Here is a 16822-nt window from a genome sequence, read left to right on the forward strand (position 1 = left end):
ACCAAATCAGGAGGCAGATCTGGTTGGTCCGCGGTTGTGCTCCTTAAATGTAATTGGTGCTCAGGTGAATCAGGAGGCGGGACAAGCATTTTTGATTGGCTGTAGGTGCACAGGTAACCATCTGTTGGTGATCGAGGCGTTTACTCGGAATTTACTTGAGAATTTTTCGGAAAGCCTGGAACCGTTAAGGGATTTATCGACGGCAAAACGCACGGAAATGTAACTTTTTTAATTGTCTTACTGCTCCAGTTTAAGCCTCAACAGAGGAAGAAGAAGTTGGAAATTGCATGTAACGTTTTTAGAGGATACTGTTCTTTGTTAAGAGATAGTCGGTTCTGCTCAATAGTTGCTGTAGCGAAATCTGACAAAATGTCGCCAAAATCACAGTTTCGTGCCATCTTTCTGTGCGTAATAGGTGAGTTTGAACCCTCATTTCCCCCTTCATGTCCCCCTTGCTCTCGCCATATCTGCTGTTTCTTTGTCCACCTGTTAAACATACTGTGTTAGCTAATTGGATTGAACTGTATTTTCGCTTGTTGAGTTAAAAAAAAACAGCTTCATCGAGCAAAGTGAATCTTAAATGTAATTTGTGTTAATATATTTAGGCGTTTTGGCTTCCTATGCCCAAGAATGTGGCCGACCACCGATAGTGGAGAACAGGATTGTGGGAGGAATGGACGCCGTAGATGGTGCTTGGCCGTGGCAGGTGGATATACAGGTAGGTCCCTTGTAATACTCTTCAGCATCAGTTATATGTGGGGTTTACTCCAGGTCTTGTTTATAAAACCTGCTGAGAGGGAGTTTGCTTGTTGCTTGCCGAGGTGACTCACTCCTTTTCCTCCCCCCTTCGGCCTCCAGTTAACGACTGCTGGTCATATCTGTGGAGGCTCCATCATCTCAGAGTACTGGGTCCTATCAGCCGCTCATTGTTTCCCCAAGTAAGTAAACTGTCCTCAGACTCACTGATTCACAGCTGAGGGACAATCACATTCCTTTGTGAGCTGTTTTGGTCATTTTAGGTGTTAAATATCATTTAGGAAGCTTCTATATCCCAACTTGATTGATTTGTTTTAAATGTTTAACTTATTGCAAGGATGCACATCAGGAAGTCTTATAGAAAATGACTTTCCCACCAAACAAACCCTATTTGATTTATTTGTTTAAGGTTCAAGGTTAGTTTTATTTGTATAGCACATTTTAGGACACAGATGCAATTCAAAGTGCTTCACATAGGCATTTAACACATAATAATTCAAAACAAACACACAAATAAAAAAAAGACAATTCATAAAAGCGATAAAATACTGGCTGCAGCTAAAAGTGCAATGATAAGGCACGGTTAACGGATCTCAGGATAGGATAACCTTGATTTAAAAGAACCCAGGGTTGGGCCTCAGAATTTCAGGCAGTGTGTTTTCCAGGCTTGTGGTGCATAAAAGCTAACCAGGAAGTATCTTAGAGTTTTACAATCTATTTGAAAAGATAGTAGAAATACCTAGTCATAACACAATATATAGAAACAGTCAAAATACTACAAGAACAGCTATTAAAAACAGTGGCCTTTCAATAAAAAACAACCACATGCCTGTGTCCTGCGCCATTGTGATGAATTTGACTACATCAATAATAATGAGTGTTTCTACTTTGTATTTTTCTCCTAGATTATGGTAAACATTTCAAGTAGCACCTGTCTGGCATTAGGCCATTACATTCCCTATTGTTTCACATTTCGAACCCCGCTCAATTTCCAGTCATACAGTATTCATATGTCTTCTTTCAGTCCCTCAGATTTAAGCTCTTACGTCGTCTACGTTGGCCGGTACAGGCTGAACGGATGGAACCTGCACGAGTCGACGTACAGTGTGAGCCGGGTGGTGATCCCGTCTGGTTACAGCGAGCCGCACAATGGGAAGGACCTGGCGTTGGTGCAGCTGTCCAGCCCAGTGACCTGGTCAGATTACGTCCGGCCCGTCTGTTTGCCCGACTCTGGCATGCTGTTCCCAGGAGGCCTGCTGTGCTTCGTCACCGGTTGGGGAAATATCAGGGATAACAGTAAGGCTTGCTAAATTCTGCACATTGTCTTAGTATATGTAAAGATGACTGTTGTGCAGCAGTTAATTATTTTACAGGTCTCTGAAATGCCCTGGTTTTTCTGATGTCATGCATGATAGTGGAACACACTCATCATTTGTGAATACACTTGTATTTATTTGCCATACAGTTATATGTTTATGATATTAATTATTATATATCTTTTTAAGATAAATATCAAATATGTATGTGTGTGCTGTGCTGGCATATCATAGTGAAGAGTACAGTTTGGGTGGGAAATTGATTCATGTAAGAATCGAGATGTTGTTGTTTTTAACATCAATATTTTAATTGTTTTTTATAATTTGAACTAGTTTTACCAAAAAAAGTACAACACTTTTTTTGGTAAAACATTTTAATATGCGTTTTCAAATATAGAAACTCTATCTTATACTCTCACTTTACTCCACTTTTCATTTAGGGGTGTTAGAAAATATTTATACACAATAAATAGTTTAAAATACAATCAAGATGTCATTTAAATGCTTAAATGCACCAAAATACTAGTAATTAGCATTCATTTTGAACCATACTACTGTAGATTGTAGCATACACCCTCACTAACTACCTATGTTAAGTATTTTCTTAATGTTATTTTGTTTATGAATCATTTAAGTAGGCCTTAGGTTAAATATCAAATGTGTTATATCTCTCCTCCTGTCAAGTTATTCTCTCCAAAATGTAGTCTTAACACATGGATGCGCAGAACTGTCGGCCCACAGCTGATAAGAGTTAAGACTGCGAGGTCAGTGAGATACAAAGCCTTGCGACACATTTCAGAGATAGCGATGATACAGATCTTTTGCTTTGAAAATGTTAACAAGGGTTTTAAGGAACAATCTAGTGTTACAACTTTGGATAAACAAGTTTACCGCTTCCCCTATTTAGGATAAATATCGAGAGAGAATGGCTTGGCTTCAGAATTTATGGTGTTATACATTGTGATTGCACTATTCTACAAGATCCAATAAACCTTTAGCGCCAGAGATCACGTCAGTGTCTTGCAGCCTTCTTTGATTCTAAATACTTGTCTCATTAAGATTTTCCTTCACAAACTGTTGAGTTGCAGAAGTTACAAAGTCTCCCTCACCATCCTCTTTTTGTCCCCGTGTTCCCCTCAGTCCCTCTGCAAGGAGTCGGGACTCTGCAGGAAGTGGAGGTGCCAATCATTTCCCAGAGTTCATGTCAGGAGATGTACCAGACGCACCCGACGGAGCAGGTGGACATCCTGTATGACATGATCTGTGCTGGATACCAGAAGGGCGGCAAGGACTCCTGCCAGGTACTGTTGGATCAGCTGTTTGTGATGCTCTGTGTTTACAGTCACTCAGACACACTCACGAGCAAAAACAAAACCTGCAGTGAAGAACACGTGTACTTTTTCTGCTAGCATGCACTGTGTAGTTTTTAAGATCTTCCTTTTGAGCACTTTATTTCCTCCCCAAGCTGATTTGAGTGTGTGTCTTCTCCTCAGGGCGATTCAGGAGGGCCCCTTGTCTGCAAGATGGTGAATGGGACCTGGGTGCAGGCGGGGGTGGTGAGTTTCGGACTGGGCTGTGCTCAAGAGAACCAGCCAGGTGTTTACGCGAGAGTCACCAGCTACTCCAGCATCATCAGAGACACGGTCCCAGGGATCCGCCTGTATGGCCGAGCTGCAAAGAACTGGTGTGGGAGGGCGGCCATGTTGGTCAGCCTGCTGTCCTCTCTACTGAACCTGCTTCAGAGGTAGAACACTTTATCAACGCGATATCAGGCCAAATGAAGGAGAAAACAAATAATATGTCAGACACGCGTCCAAAGTTATCCTGAATGGTAGAACTAGAAACCTGAAGTGCATATCAAGCCATATTGAACAAGAAATGTAATTTTAATCGTAATTTTTTAAACTGATTAAAAGTAGTTTTGATAGGTTTGTATTTGTAATCAGAATTATGAGCTTAATAAATTATGTGTTCTGTATTTGAAATAAATTGTTAATTTGATTCTTAAAAATCAGGTCAGTGCTCTGTTCAACTTTTTATAGCCGAGTTTGGAAGTGTTTTACAATCTACGTGTTGTTTATGTAGGTTTATTTATACTCTTTTAAAGATTTCTAGCCTTTTTATATCAACCTCTTATACATTAGATTACAACTCAGGTACTGAAGATTTTGAACAAATATCACCATCATATTTTCAGGACACATTTCTGAGATCAAGTTTTTTTTAATCCTTTTTCAAATGTTTATTTTAAAGTGTGTTTCCAATAGTACAAACTTAATATCAATTTTACTGTCGTTTATTAAATATCCAGAAGCAGAGGCAGGTGATGACACTTCTTTATTAGAACGAGAGCGCAACATGTCATTATGGTAAAAAAAAAAGACTACTTTGTAGTGCATATTTTTAAAAAAAAGCTAGCTTTTAAATTAGTTTGTATAAGTCTTCAGTCAAGATTTTCATGCTATATTAAAAAATCGAACATTCACACAAATCAAAGTGTTGTCTTATAAAGTCCAGGCAGGGAAGGTCAGGCATCAGGAGGAATGGTATCAGAGAGGATCATGGGAGAGCCGAGTTGTAACTCCTGCTGCAGCGATTCCAGATCAGCTGGCGTCATGCGGTGCACCTCGCTCCAGTCAGAGAGCAGGGAGGCTGAGAGGGGGGCCGAGTCGTAACTGAGGAAGGAGCAGGGAAATACAGAAAGCATTAAGTTATCCCTCTTTTTATATTATACTCATTTAAATAGCATGAGTGACAACAGTATCATTGTAATGAAAACTGTTTATTTACAGTACAAATGCATCGCTGGTCCCACAGCATTGTTACAGCAAAAGGACAGTGCAGATAAAAGGCAACATTTAAGTTATTAAATATTATTAAATATTAAATCACGAGGCAGGCACACATTTATAAAACAAAATAAGTACACATCGATAGTAAAGCCAGTAATGCATTAAAATGGCAAAAGAGTATATATTGCACAACTTGAAAATGTTATGGTTTTTTTTAATGAGGGAGAATTAGAGAGTCTATGTTTCAAGCTAACTATGCGTTTTTGTTGGTTTTTTCTGAATGGGTAAAGTTTAAGCATAAAACTATCATTTAATTTTGTATAACTAGTTTTAGACATTGGATTAGTTTGTGAAAGCAACACTATAAACCAGGCTCACTATGTATTAGACCTTACCTGTCACAGTGTTGCAGGTCTGTGAGAGACTGGTTGAGAAGGTCATCGAGGTCAAAACCCACGCCGTACCCGGCCCCGCTGCCTTTAGGGGTGACGGAGAACACCGGGGGCAAAACGTCCTCCACCTGAGAGGAGAAGAAGAGGAAACGATGGGGCAAATGAACTTCCTGAAGATCAGTTCAAGGCAAGCAGGAGATATTTGTGACATTTCAATCTGTTTATATATGTACACAATAGAATATTTTACAACAAAGGCACACCTGGGACTTTGAGAGCTGCAGTGTGACTGTATGGATGTCAGGGGCTACCGAGGGCCCTTGCTGTCCAGTGTCTGTGAATCCTAAACTGGGATGAGGCTGTGAGGGGACCCCTAAAGCCCCACAGAGAGCGTTTGTAGTCTGTGTCCTGGATTTCTCTCCTATAGAGGTACACAGCTTCTCCATCGGACCATTGGTTGCAGTCGAGGGGTTCGGGTGGGCGTTGAGGTTATTCTGGCGTCTGATATCAACATTCCCATTTGTCTCTCTGCTGGTTAATGTCTGAGCTTTAGCCAAAAAACTCTCCAGGGGAAGCAGTTGCGTCTGAGGTTGAGGGTCAGGCTGGGTTTGAATCTGAGGTTGGAGAAAGCTCGACGGTGGAGGGTGCGGTTTCCTGTTTGGTTGTGGTTGTTGCGGCGGCCTCGTCTCGAGATGCTGCCCGTTCCAATTCCCCAAACAGCTGAAACCACTCTGTCCGTTGCGCTCGCTGTGAGGTTTGAGCGTGTTGTTCTTAACAAAGCCACTCGTGACCGACATTATATCCATCCCTCCGCTTACAGCAACGGCCGCGTCCGCTGAAGGTTTCCTCTGGCTCAAGGAGAAATGTAAGGGTGGTTGCTGGGTGCTGGGAGGCTGAAACAGGCCCTGCTGGTTAGGTTTAACTTGTGAGAGTAATTGTTTAATAGCTTCCTTGGCTGTCTTATTGTTCACGGCTCCTTGAGTTTGATCACTGATAGCTACACCCCGGTGGGAGTTCACATTACAGTCGTTGTTCTTTGCTCCGTCATTATTAGGAGAGTAAGATTTCTCATTGCGGGTGTCCATCATCTTTGTCCAACGTTGCAAAAGGCTTTTGTCGTCGTCACTTAGCAGAACCCCACCCAGCGAGTCCCCCTGCCTTCCCTCTCTTCTCTCCTTTTCCTTTATTTTCCTCTCCCTCTCTCGTGCTCGTTCCTGCCTCTTTTTTCTTTTCTCCTCTCTTTCCCGTTGACGCTCCTGAGCTGTGACAGGCCGACGCGAATCTGGAACTGAAGACAGGGAGGATGATACACCTCCTCCTGCGGCAACGTCTATGCCCAGCGTAGAGGTACCTCCATCTGCAGTGAAGATAGGAAATAATGTTAAAGGGACATCTAGAGTCAATGATATAAGAAGATATGAAAAACAACACACTTACCACCCCTGGCTTTATTTCTGAGAGCTGATTTCAATAAAGCCGCTTTAAGAGCAGCTTTAGTATCCTCTGAAATGGCTCCTTCTTTTCTGGTCCCCTCTCCGCCGCCTGGAGGAGGCCGGGCGTTCTTAGACAGTGACTGTGAAAGGGTCTGAGACAGAGACTGGGCCTGAACCACGGAGAGACTTAGGGAAGGCACAGTGGTGGGTAGGGGGGTCATGGTTTGTGCTGGCGTTCCTGGAATAGATGAGGGAGCCTGGGTCATGTTCTGGTTCTGCGTGGGCTGACTCAGAGGAGCCTGACTTCCTGTTAGCTGCTCCTGCACCTCACTGTCTCTCATTGTTTCTGACAGAGCATCCTGACCAGACACCGGTGTTGTTAAATCTATAGTTTCAGGCTGACCACTGTCTGAGTTGGCACTGGGCATGTCCACATCAACTGGGCCACTCTCGCTTTTGGAAAGTAGAGGCAAATGATGTGTCAAGTGAGGCGGGGCGGCTTTTAAAAGGGACCCAGTTGTAAATGTGTGGCTCCCTTCTGCTGGTGTGTGATCTTGTTGCTGTTGAGATTCCACTTCCCTCATTTGCTGTTGTTGAATCTGTGCTGCTTGTGGGTGTTGTGCCATTGGAACCAGTGTGGATTTGTTTAGGTGAACAGCAGAGGGCTGAGCATTACACTGGTTGCTGCTTTGTGCTGCTGCTCTGACGTTTGCCCTTGCCAAGGGCCTGAACTGCAGTCTTTGACGGCAGCCCTGTTTGTTTTGATGAAAGTCCTGGATCTCCATCAGAATGGCCTCTTTAATTTGTTCCCTGTTCATCTGAAGCTTGTCAAATTCAAAGTCAAAAGCTGGCACGCATATTGGCTCATCATCTGGGTCGTGGTACTTTGACAGGTAAGGATGCTCCAGCGCTTGCGTCACACTGATTCTCTCACGAGGGTCGAAGCTCAACATGTTTAGCAGCAGGTCCAAAGCCTCGGGTTCAGCTTGTGGGTACAGTTTGGCCAACGGTACAGCAGACCGTGATGGAAGACTCTGGACATAGGAGCGCACCCTGTCAGCTCTAATATTACTTATCAACCCCTCAGGAGGAGTGCCTAACACACCCAAAATGAGCGTGAGCTGGTGGACATAGTGCTTCCCAGGAAAAATCTGCTTACGGCCCAACATTTCCGCAAAGATACAACCCACAGACCACATGTCAATAGCCAGGCTGTAGTGATTCAGAGACAGCAGGAGTTCAGGAGCACGGTACCATCGAGTTGCAACATATTCAGTCATGAAGGAATGAGACTCCTCGGGGTGAGAACTGAGACCCCTTGCCATGCCGAAGTCTCCAATTTTTAGCTCACAGTTCTCGTTCACCAACAGGTTGGAGGGTTTGAGGTCGCGATGGATGACGTTGGCAGAGTGCACATATTTGAGGCCGCGGAGCAGCTGGTACAGGAAGTAGCGCGTGTGCTCTGAGGTGAGCGTCTGGCAAGAGTGTATGATCTGGTGCAGGTCACTCTCCATCAGGTCCAGCACCACGTACCTACACACATTGGAAATGAATAAAAGTTAAATATGTAGGAGATATATAAAGTATATCTTTATAAATATAAGATGATATCAGCTACAAAACCTACCTACATTTCCACAGACATAATAGTGTTGAACATAAACACATTTTTAAGGTTTTCTTTTAATCTGTTTAATTTTGCCACATTTTATCAATTTCCAAAATGCATATTTCAGGTCCACATTTTTGTTATTACATTTGAAGTTTTTGGATATTGATCAACATTACTGAATGCTCGAAATGGGTGAAAATATTGTGAATGTCAAGATAAAGGGGGAAATGGCCACTTACTGTATAAACTGTTGTAATGTTTAGTTGTTTTTAAATGTGTTGACTAAAATCGGACATCCAATTCTTTCACACAAATCCAAAAGTATATGATAAAGTTAATATTTCCAGATATTGACTTTATAATACACTTGGGGTTTACAGATGTTTCAAGTCTGAGGAGGAACATTAAACAACAGTTAAAAATACTTACACAGACTTGAAGGCAGAGTGAGGAAGGTTAGGCTGCAGGATGTCTTTGATGGCGATGATGTTATCATGTTTGAAGTGCTTGAGAATCTTCAGCTCTCGCAGTGTGCGTTTAGCATTTGTCAGCACTTCAAAAGCATTGGAAATCTTCTTTATCGCCACCTGCTGGCCTGTGAAATGTAAAGACGCCCCAATGAAGACAACTGAGTTAGAATGACAATATTAACTGATAATAGTATTCAATATTGAGCATTGTAGTTCACACAGAATGCGTTTTATTCTTCATTAAAACAGTCCTACCATTGTCCCTTCTCCTGGCAGAGGAAACGACGCCATAGGCCCCTGTGCCGATGGTTTCTATGACATCATACTCCTCTCCAACGTCAAACTTCACGTCCAGAGAGTGTGCTTTAAGCAAAGCCAGGTTTTTTTCTGCTGTGCTGGTGTCTGCGGGGCCTCCTGTTGCCTCAACATTACCCTGGTTCTGGTTTTCTCTGCTTTTATCAGTGGCCATTCTTTCAGGTGACATGGCCACATTCGGACCATTTTTTCCTTCTCCTCCCTCCTCAGTTGACATGTTCCTGTAAAGAATCAAACAATGGCAAAGTATTTTTATATTAGGATGGTTATTTTCTAATATTGATTACAAGACGGCAAATGTATGCAAAAATCACAGAAGATAATCAAACTGACGTACAAAGCTACACTACATTATATCAGCCCAATTTCATAAATCATATGTTAATAATTGCAAATACAAATTCAACAATTTTTTTTATAATTCAGCCCTACTCAAATGTGAATATTGGCGTTCTTTGTACATCAAATATCTTCATGTTTTGATGTTATAAAAGGCAGATTAATAAATACAAATAACCATTAGTAGCAGCAATAAATAGATGTGGCATTTATGAGAATAATACAATCCTGCATTTACACACGCATTCTTAAAACACAATATATCAGCATAACCTAAAGGTGGGTAAATTGTGTTGCCTTACAAAACATACTGGTCCATTACTTACTGCTTGTTAAAATGATTTACTGTGTGTCCTAATAATCTATCCTTAGTTAGACAACGAAAATAAACACACAAAAACAGTGATCATCTGATGCTGAAAGACCAGAGATGAGAGCCACGGATGTGAATCAACAGGTAATAATCTGTATTTTGAATCTAATGTAATAGTATCAAAGTTTGAAGGGGTATGTACTATATGTTTACATGGGAAGGGGTTGCTTGCTGTTGCTATATAATTGTTCTGTATGTGTTGATAAAACCTTTCACTCAAATCTTTTACTCTCACCCCGGGCCCCCAGGAGCCAAATCAGGACTGTTTCTCAAAAGGTCAGTCCGTGGTCATTCAGGTAAAGTAGTCTGAACAGCATTACAGATAACACCTATTGGATTCAGATAATGATTTGCCAATTTAGTCACAATATGGACTTAACAAAGGTATTGTTTGCTACCAGACGTAGACAACATCCATTAGGCCTGGATGTCAGTCAAAACCTGTAGCTCTGTCAAAAGAAGGATTTAGGTTACAGCTGGAGTCTGTTGACCAATACATAGGCAGAGAACAATTCTACAAGGAGTTGTCTTTAAGGAAATGCTAGTTCTTGTACTACAGAGAGGATAAAATAAACTAATTAGCCTACATGATAAAGACGCAGCCTTACCCACTTTTGACGCAGGGGCGTAGGCTAACGTTACCTGAAGCTGAGGCTTTCTGTGAACGTAAACCGTTAAACAATGTCCATCTCGGTTTATATTACCAAATAGGACACACATAAAAACGTGTTTCGAAGTGAAGGACTAGACTCTCACCTTGTGAACCACCCACAACATTCGTAATTGTGTTTTTAATCCCGTAGTAGTACTGCTATCTCTTGTTTTTGTCTGCCGCTTCCTTGTACAGTTCCTTGTTCGGGTTTGAGTGACATGTGGCCGACCAACCATGTTGGACGACGTCCGAGAGATTGTCCAATAAAGAGCAGAGAACGTGATGGGAGGCGGGACATCACCGCAGACAGTAGGGTCTCTGTTTTTGGGTGGTAGTAGTGACGCTGTTTTCCAGGATACATTTTTCGGAGGGGCCATATTGGGACACATTTACCTGCATTTAAACCTCTTTGTATATGTACTGGACTTAAATCACAACTAGTGAAGTAGAACAATACATACTACCACTACTACCTTCACAATTACTAATTACTAAACTGATAAAAGGTCAATAATAATTACACTAATAATTTAACTTGGAGCCTGCATGTATGATTGATGGATAGACAGAAGAACGGGAAGATGGACAAAAGGGAGACGGATAGATGGCTTTGAAATCAAATAATAACTTAAGTTGTTGCGTAAATTAATTATGCACAGTGATGGCTAGTAAATAGTCTTAATGCTTACATTTATTAACTTATTTTATTATTCATATTTGTTGATAGTTTATACTTACAATACTTATTTGACATCTTCATATCCTCTATAAATCAAGAATCAAATAATCAAACTTCTCCTATCACAATAAGGGTTAAATAGCCTATGTATCATGGCATAGCTGGCACTTCAATTTAACACAACTTTAATTAGTAATTTGGTCATGTAAACAGATGTGAACACATCATTTATTAACAAGGTTGACACAGGACCCAACGACCTTTTTGTTTATAATGTACTCTAGTGGTGCAGGTAAGAATAAAGTAGTTACAATTAGTTATAGGCTATGTACGGATAAAAGCGTCAGCTAAATGCAATGTAATGTAATGTACAAAAACAACATTAAACATGTCATATTTTTCCAGCTGATAATATAATGTACTATGTATAACATTTGAATGCAGACCTGCTACTTTAAATAGATTTTGGTGTAAATTAGTACTTCTTCCAGCAGTGATTTTCTAACACCAAACAGACTGAAGTCCACATTAAATACACAGTAAACAGTCCTCTGGCTGGTCTGTATCCGGCTGTCCAATGAGAGGCCGAGACAAAAACCACCGGACCAATCAAAAGCGAGAACCCAATTTTTTAACACGTCGCTTCCAGTCTATGGTCGCTCCAGGAGAACAATTTAGTGAAGTTTGGAAGGAGACCGAATCGGACATCTCATCTAGTCATATCAATAGACTGAACTTAACAAACATGGCATTGCCGAAATGGGAGAGAAAGACGCGGGTATTTCTCTGCGTGTTCGGTTTGTTTTTGTCTGTTTATGCGCTTCACGTCGAGCTGTCCCGAGAAAGTAACCCAGATTACAGAGCGATGTGCGACCTGGGGGAGTCGGTGAGCTGCTCCAAGGTTTTCACCTCCAGGTATGTTAGCTATTTCTGGTTTGTTTGCTCATACCTGCTCAGTTGTGCATAATCCCTATACCGCGACTTGTACTTCAGCGACAATTGAATGATTTCGTGCGTTTACATTATCTTGTTAAATCTGCATCTCCAGCCCAATACATTGCCACGTGTTAAAATGCTTTAAACCCCTTACATCAGATACTGATCTACAATACCAAGTAGAAAATCTTCTTTACATTTTTTGTTTTATAAGCTGCATGCCTGATTGTTTTACAGGAGATATAAACCATTGTGTAGGCTATCTATTTACTTTGTTTTCAATAATATGTCCTGACTGTGTCCCTTTTTCTTTTTTGGCAGATGGGGACGTGGTTTTGGTTTGGTCCAGTTCTTTGTTGCCGCAGATAACCCTCTGAACCAGCCCAACAGTGTGCTTGGCATCATATTTTACACTCTACAGATGGGCCTGGGTTAGTTTGTCATTATCCCCTGCAAATTACAGTGCAGTTTTGAGTGTTGTTATGCTAAGTAATGTATGTAACATTCAGATGGCAACCATACTGTAGCTGCCCCTGCCTCAACATTTTTTAAGCAATCATATAAGTCATGCAGGATTTCACCAACATTACTTATCTAACATATATCTAACATTTTTTTTATTTCAGGTCTGTCTCTGTCCAAAAAAGCAGCAATGTTCTTGGTCCTCTTCTCCTGGGTGTCTGTGGCCGGCTCACTCTACCTTGCATCTATTCTCGCCTTTGTTCTGGGGGATTTCTGCATTGTTTGCGTGTCAACATATATTGTCAACTTTGCGTTGCTCTTCACCAACATCAAACGTAGAAGAGCAATTGAAGGAGGGAAGGAAAAGGCTGGATAAAAAGGGATACTTGTGAAATTCTACACCTGAAGCCTCACTGGATCTGAAAGCACGTTGTCTTCCACAGTTCTTCTGCATGCTGTTCAGACTTTTCAGAGAAACAGGAGTGGATATATGCATCAATGAAAATGTACAAGATGATTTTTAGTACAGAAACCTGTAAGAGTTGCTGTAATTTTTGTATAAGAATGTGCATTTGTGATGGTGAACACACATCTTTGAACACTAACTCTTGTCTCATGTGATTAAGGCCTCGCTTGTGAAGAAATGTAAGATCCTAAAAATGGGAATACATTAATCCACATTCTAAAATACTAGGTGGTAAAACAATGAAGAGACATGCAGTTACTCAGTGTACCCAGGAGATAGAGCCAAAAAGCACGAGATAATCCTGGTGAATGTAGAGGTAAAGTGTTAGTTTGAAACCACAGTATTCACATGGTTAAACAAACCCATGTAATGTGATATGGTCTTCAGAAATAAAATGGCTAACTGCTTGCTTACCAGGTATGCTTTTTTTAGTTTCTGTTGCCAGCTTGTGTTGTTTGGAAGGTTAATTATTTGCTATGATCTCAAGAATCTTTTTGAGATGAAGAACAAACATGAAAGCAGCAGGATAATGGGATAAATCAGGCCTTTTGTGCCAAACAAACATAGCTAATGTTAGCTACATCAACTGACAGTGGGTGTAAACTAAAAATTGAGGAGTATAAAAGTAAGTTGATGAGACCGGCTATGCGCCCAGCCAGTCGCATTTAGGTAATCTGAAATGGCGCATAATGTAAAATTGTATAATTTTCTGGTTTTGCATCCGTCCAATTTGTTGCCCAAACATTTTTCACTCACTACAGTCTGTTACATAACACCATTTCACGTCCTATTCAGCAAGTCTAAATTAGTACTGCTGCTATTGATTTTCTGGATGCAGTGAAAGGTACAAGATGCCCCACCTGTTGAGACACAGCGTAGTTTGTCACTAGTGTTCATTTTATCCAACTGGGACAAATTGATTGATTTAGTTGTGGCACAGAATCTGTCCATTACATCAGTTTTCAGTCAAACTGTAGGACTTAATTCCTGCTGCCACTTCATCAAACATCTGATAAAGAAAAAATGAAGACAAATGTCATTTTCCACGTGTCCATTCACTTTAGAGGTAACTACAGTGTCCAAAACAACACATTGTTCAATTAAACGACAAAGCCTAGACCAATAGAAACAACACAAAAGAAAGTGTCAATCCTTTACAAATGTGTAGAAAGGAGAGAGTTTGTTTCACAATACAATATTGCTTCAGCAGCTTTGTTAGCATTCTTCCTGACGGTTGATTGAGTGAGGACAGACTGCGTCACAAACAGACATTCTTCCTCATAAGAGACAGCTTCCTTCCTCATAAGGTAGTCTTCTACATTTCTACATATTCTTAAAAGCCAGTGAATTAGTCATTTGTGTTTATCCCGTTATTCCTTTGACCACTTTTTTGTTTCACATTCTTACTTTTACTTCTTATGTTTATATCGACATCTTTATTATATTTTTGATCTATATTTATTTCTATGTTTTCTAAAATGGAGCAACTGTGATTTCCTCTGGGACAGTATTCTGATTGATCATTTAACACTTTAAAACATGGCAGCAATGTTATATGTTTATTTTAACAGTATCCATCCTGCAAGGGTCTAATTATCAAATGTGGTGTTGATAGCTGAAAACCAAAAGAAAGTCTACACTACTGTATTTACAAGCCATTCATACGATGAGCTGGCTGTGTCAAATGTTCAGACATCATTCAAGTTGGATTTCAGCATATATATATATATTTCTTTTACCTTTATTTAACCAGGATAGGTCTCATTGAGATTAAAATTATCTTTTTCAAGAGAGTCCTGGCCCAAGAATGGTTACAGCACAGTTACAGACAATTTTAACACACAATCACAACACAATCATACACCAAGTTTAGCCAAAGCATTTACAGACACAGCGGCCAGCTTCAATGTCAGTTATAGTAGCTTTTAGTCTGTTTAATGAGACCAGCTCTCTGAGTTTCAGCTCAGTTTGAAGCTGGTTCCATGCTTCAGGAGCAGCGTAACTGAACGCCCTCTTCCCCAGTTCAGTACGGACTTTTGGTACAGTTAAAAGGAAAAAGTCCTCGGAGTGAAGCCGATAAGATCCTGTGCATTTTCTGTTAATGTAGATCCTTAGATAAGGAGGAAGAGCACCAAGAATAGCCTTATATATATATAAGGATGTGCCAGTGTATCAGTCGACGCGTGGTCAGGGAAGACCATCCAACACGAGCGTATAGGTTGCAGTGGTGCGTCAAGGTTTTGAGGTTTGTGATGTTTGTCAGTGCACCATGGTAGACGGTATCCAGCGAGTGAAGGCACTGAGAAGATGCATTCATATAAACCACATCTCCATAATCCAGCACAGACAGAAAGGTTGCAGACACTAGTCTCTTTTTGGCCTCATAAGAAAAACAGGACTTGTTTCTAAAGAAAAAACCTAATTTTATTCTTAGTTTTTTCAAAAGTTTCACAATGTGTGGTTTAAAAGAAAGCGAATTTATATACCACTTCTGCCGCAGGCACTTGTTTTGTTTAAAACCATAGAAGTTGAGATTGCTTTCTCTACCACAGAAAATGTAGTAGAAAAACACATTGTGAACTTCAATTGATAGTATGATATATGGTTTTAGTTTCACCTTCCATTGCAAGAGGCTAAAGATTAGGATCAAGAGAGTTACACAGAGTAAATGCCATGTTTTGCAAACTGTTAAAGCCACAGATAAAATCTTATTCTACTCTTTGTGTTTACCTTTCTCTCTTACCACAGTGGCTCTGGATTAACTCTGCAATGCAGCGTACCAACACAGGTCCATTTAATGTAGAGATGTTGGACTACTTGGTTCTGAGGTCAGTGAGTCAATTCTCTATTTGGACAAGAAAATATGTGTGATCAAATCATGCTTTAAAGTTTGCCGTCTTACTAAGATTGAAAGAATAAATCCTAATGCAATCATTTAAATTGACTGTAGTTACAGCTCAAAGGCTCTTCTCTGGTAAAACTAACCATGCCATCATTTCAGGAATTAGGAAAGCATTAAAACTTGCATGGCAGGCTTTTTTGGCAGATAATTTTTAACAACAAACATCTGAAGTTGTACAGTAATATTATTTCTAGAGTGTATGTCTTTTAAAAATGGACCTTGATGATGATGATGATTACCTGACAAAATGTTGACTTGCCTTAAATACTTTAATGTATGAAACATCAACCAGAAAACATGCATGCAATGCCACTAAAGCATACATCCCTCTACTTCTAATAGATAGATAGATAGATAGACAGACAGACAGGCAGACATACATACATACATACATACATACATACATACATACATACATACATACATACATACATACATACATACATACATACATGCATACTTTATTTATCCCAAGTTGGGAAATTGTTTAAAACTGTAGGATTGTGGATCATTTTCCCTGCTGTTGGATGCTTTAATAGCACAGTTTAAACCTTTTTGGAGTACATTATTTTAGTAACTTTTGTGTCCTAACATGACTGTGGACATACATTTAATCCGTTCTGCTGAGAACAATGGTAGAACAATATTAATCAAGTTCACTTCCTGCTGGGTTGTTTTAAAATGTTACATAACTTAGGTTGAGGTCCTTACCTTTTGTTGAGATTCTTTGTATTGTCTTTCTATTGAAAGACAAGAAAAGTTATTATCAGTGATGAGTTATAGAGTCAAGGTAGTGGAGGAAAGGTTTTTGTTGAAACTCTGGATGACGAATTTCTTCATGTTATGTTTTGATATGAAAAAGCTGCAGCTGAACCACTGATCTTGCCTAACCAACCCAATATCCGGTTTGAATGTATATATTTCTTT

At 40.2% G+C, this 16822-nt stretch overlaps 3 protein-coding genes across 3 annotated transcripts; 2 read left to right on the top strand and 1 right to left on the bottom strand.

The window, feature by feature from the left end:
* Positions 1-129: 129 nt before the first annotated feature.
* Positions 130-4086, top strand: zgc:92313 (uncharacterized protein LOC436869 homolog). The gene is made up of 6 exons (XM_034118894.1): positions 130-415; positions 606-718; positions 859-938; positions 1781-2052; positions 3213-3373; positions 3566-4086. The coding sequence occupies exons 1-6, from the start codon at positions 370-372 to the stop codon at positions 3818-3820; spliced, it is 927 nt and encodes a 308-aa protein (XP_033974785.1). The 5' UTR covers positions 130-369; the 3' UTR covers positions 3821-4086.
* Positions 4087-4392: 306 nt separating this feature from the next.
* On the bottom strand, positions 4393-10644 carry mapk7 (mitogen-activated protein kinase 7). The gene is made up of 7 exons (XM_034118891.1): positions 10555-10644; positions 9027-9307; positions 8731-8896; positions 6694-8222; positions 5520-6613; positions 5260-5384; positions 4393-4747 (listed from the first exon to the last, which is right to left on the bottom strand). The coding sequence occupies exons 2-7, from the start codon at positions 9301-9303 to the stop codon at positions 4600-4602; spliced, it is 3339 nt and encodes a 1112-aa protein (XP_033974782.1). The 5' UTR covers positions 9304-9307; positions 10555-10644; the 3' UTR covers positions 4393-4599.
* Positions 10645-11762: 1118 nt separating this feature from the next.
* On the top strand, positions 11763-13415 carry vkorc1 (vitamin K epoxide reductase complex, subunit 1). The gene is made up of 3 exons (XM_034118903.1): positions 11763-12044; positions 12387-12496; positions 12692-13415. Exons 1-3 carry the CDS (start codon positions 11782-11784, stop codon positions 12901-12903), a joined length of 585 nt encoding a protein of 194 aa, XP_033974794.1. The 5' UTR covers positions 11763-11781; the 3' UTR covers positions 12904-13415.
* Positions 13416-16822: the final 3407 nt, after the last annotated feature.

Source organism: Trematomus bernacchii, unplaced genomic scaffold, assembly GCF_902827165.1.
Source record: "Trematomus bernacchii unplaced genomic scaffold, fTreBer1.1, whole genome shotgun sequence".
Lineage (NCBI taxonomy): Eukaryota > Metazoa > Chordata > Actinopteri > Perciformes > Nototheniidae > Trematomus > Trematomus bernacchii.

Excerpts from the sequence above, each read along its gene's own strand:
- zgc:92313 (XM_034118894.1), top strand. The coding sequence starts at position 370 with ATGTCGCCAAAATCACAGTTTCGTGCCATCTTTCTGTGCGTAATAG. Across the intron at positions 416-605 it reads CATCTTTCTGTGCGTAATAG|GCGTTTTGGCTTCCTATGCC; the intron begins GTGAGTTTGAAC and ends TAATATATTTAG. Across the intron at positions 939-1,780 it reads GCCGCTCATTGTTTCCCCAA|TCCCTCAGATTTAAGCTCTT; the intron begins GTAAGTAAACTG and ends GTCTTCTTTCAG.
- mapk7 (XM_034118891.1), bottom strand. The coding sequence starts at position 9,303 with ATGTCAACTGAGGAGGGAGGAGAAGGAAAAAATGGTCCGAATGTGGCC. Across the intron at positions 8,897-9,026 it reads TGCCAGGAGAAGGGACAATG|GCCAGCAGGTGGCGATAAAG; the intron begins GTAGGACTGTTT and ends TACATTTCACAG. Across the intron at positions 6,614-6,693 it reads CAGAAATAAAGCCAGGGGTG|ATGGAGGTACCTCTACGCTG; the intron begins GTAAGTGTGTTG and ends TCTTCACTGCAG.
- vkorc1 (XM_034118903.1), top strand. The coding sequence starts at position 11,782 with ATGGTCGCTCCAGGAGAACAATTTAGTGAAGTTTGGAAGGAGACCGAA. Across the intron at positions 12,045-12,386 it reads TCCAAGGTTTTCACCTCCAG|ATGGGGACGTGGTTTTGGTT; the intron begins GTATGTTAGCTA and ends CTTTTTTGGCAG. Across the intron at positions 12,497-12,691 it reads CACTCTACAGATGGGCCTGG|GTCTGTCTCTGTCCAAAAAA; the intron begins GTTAGTTTGTCA and ends TTTTTATTTCAG.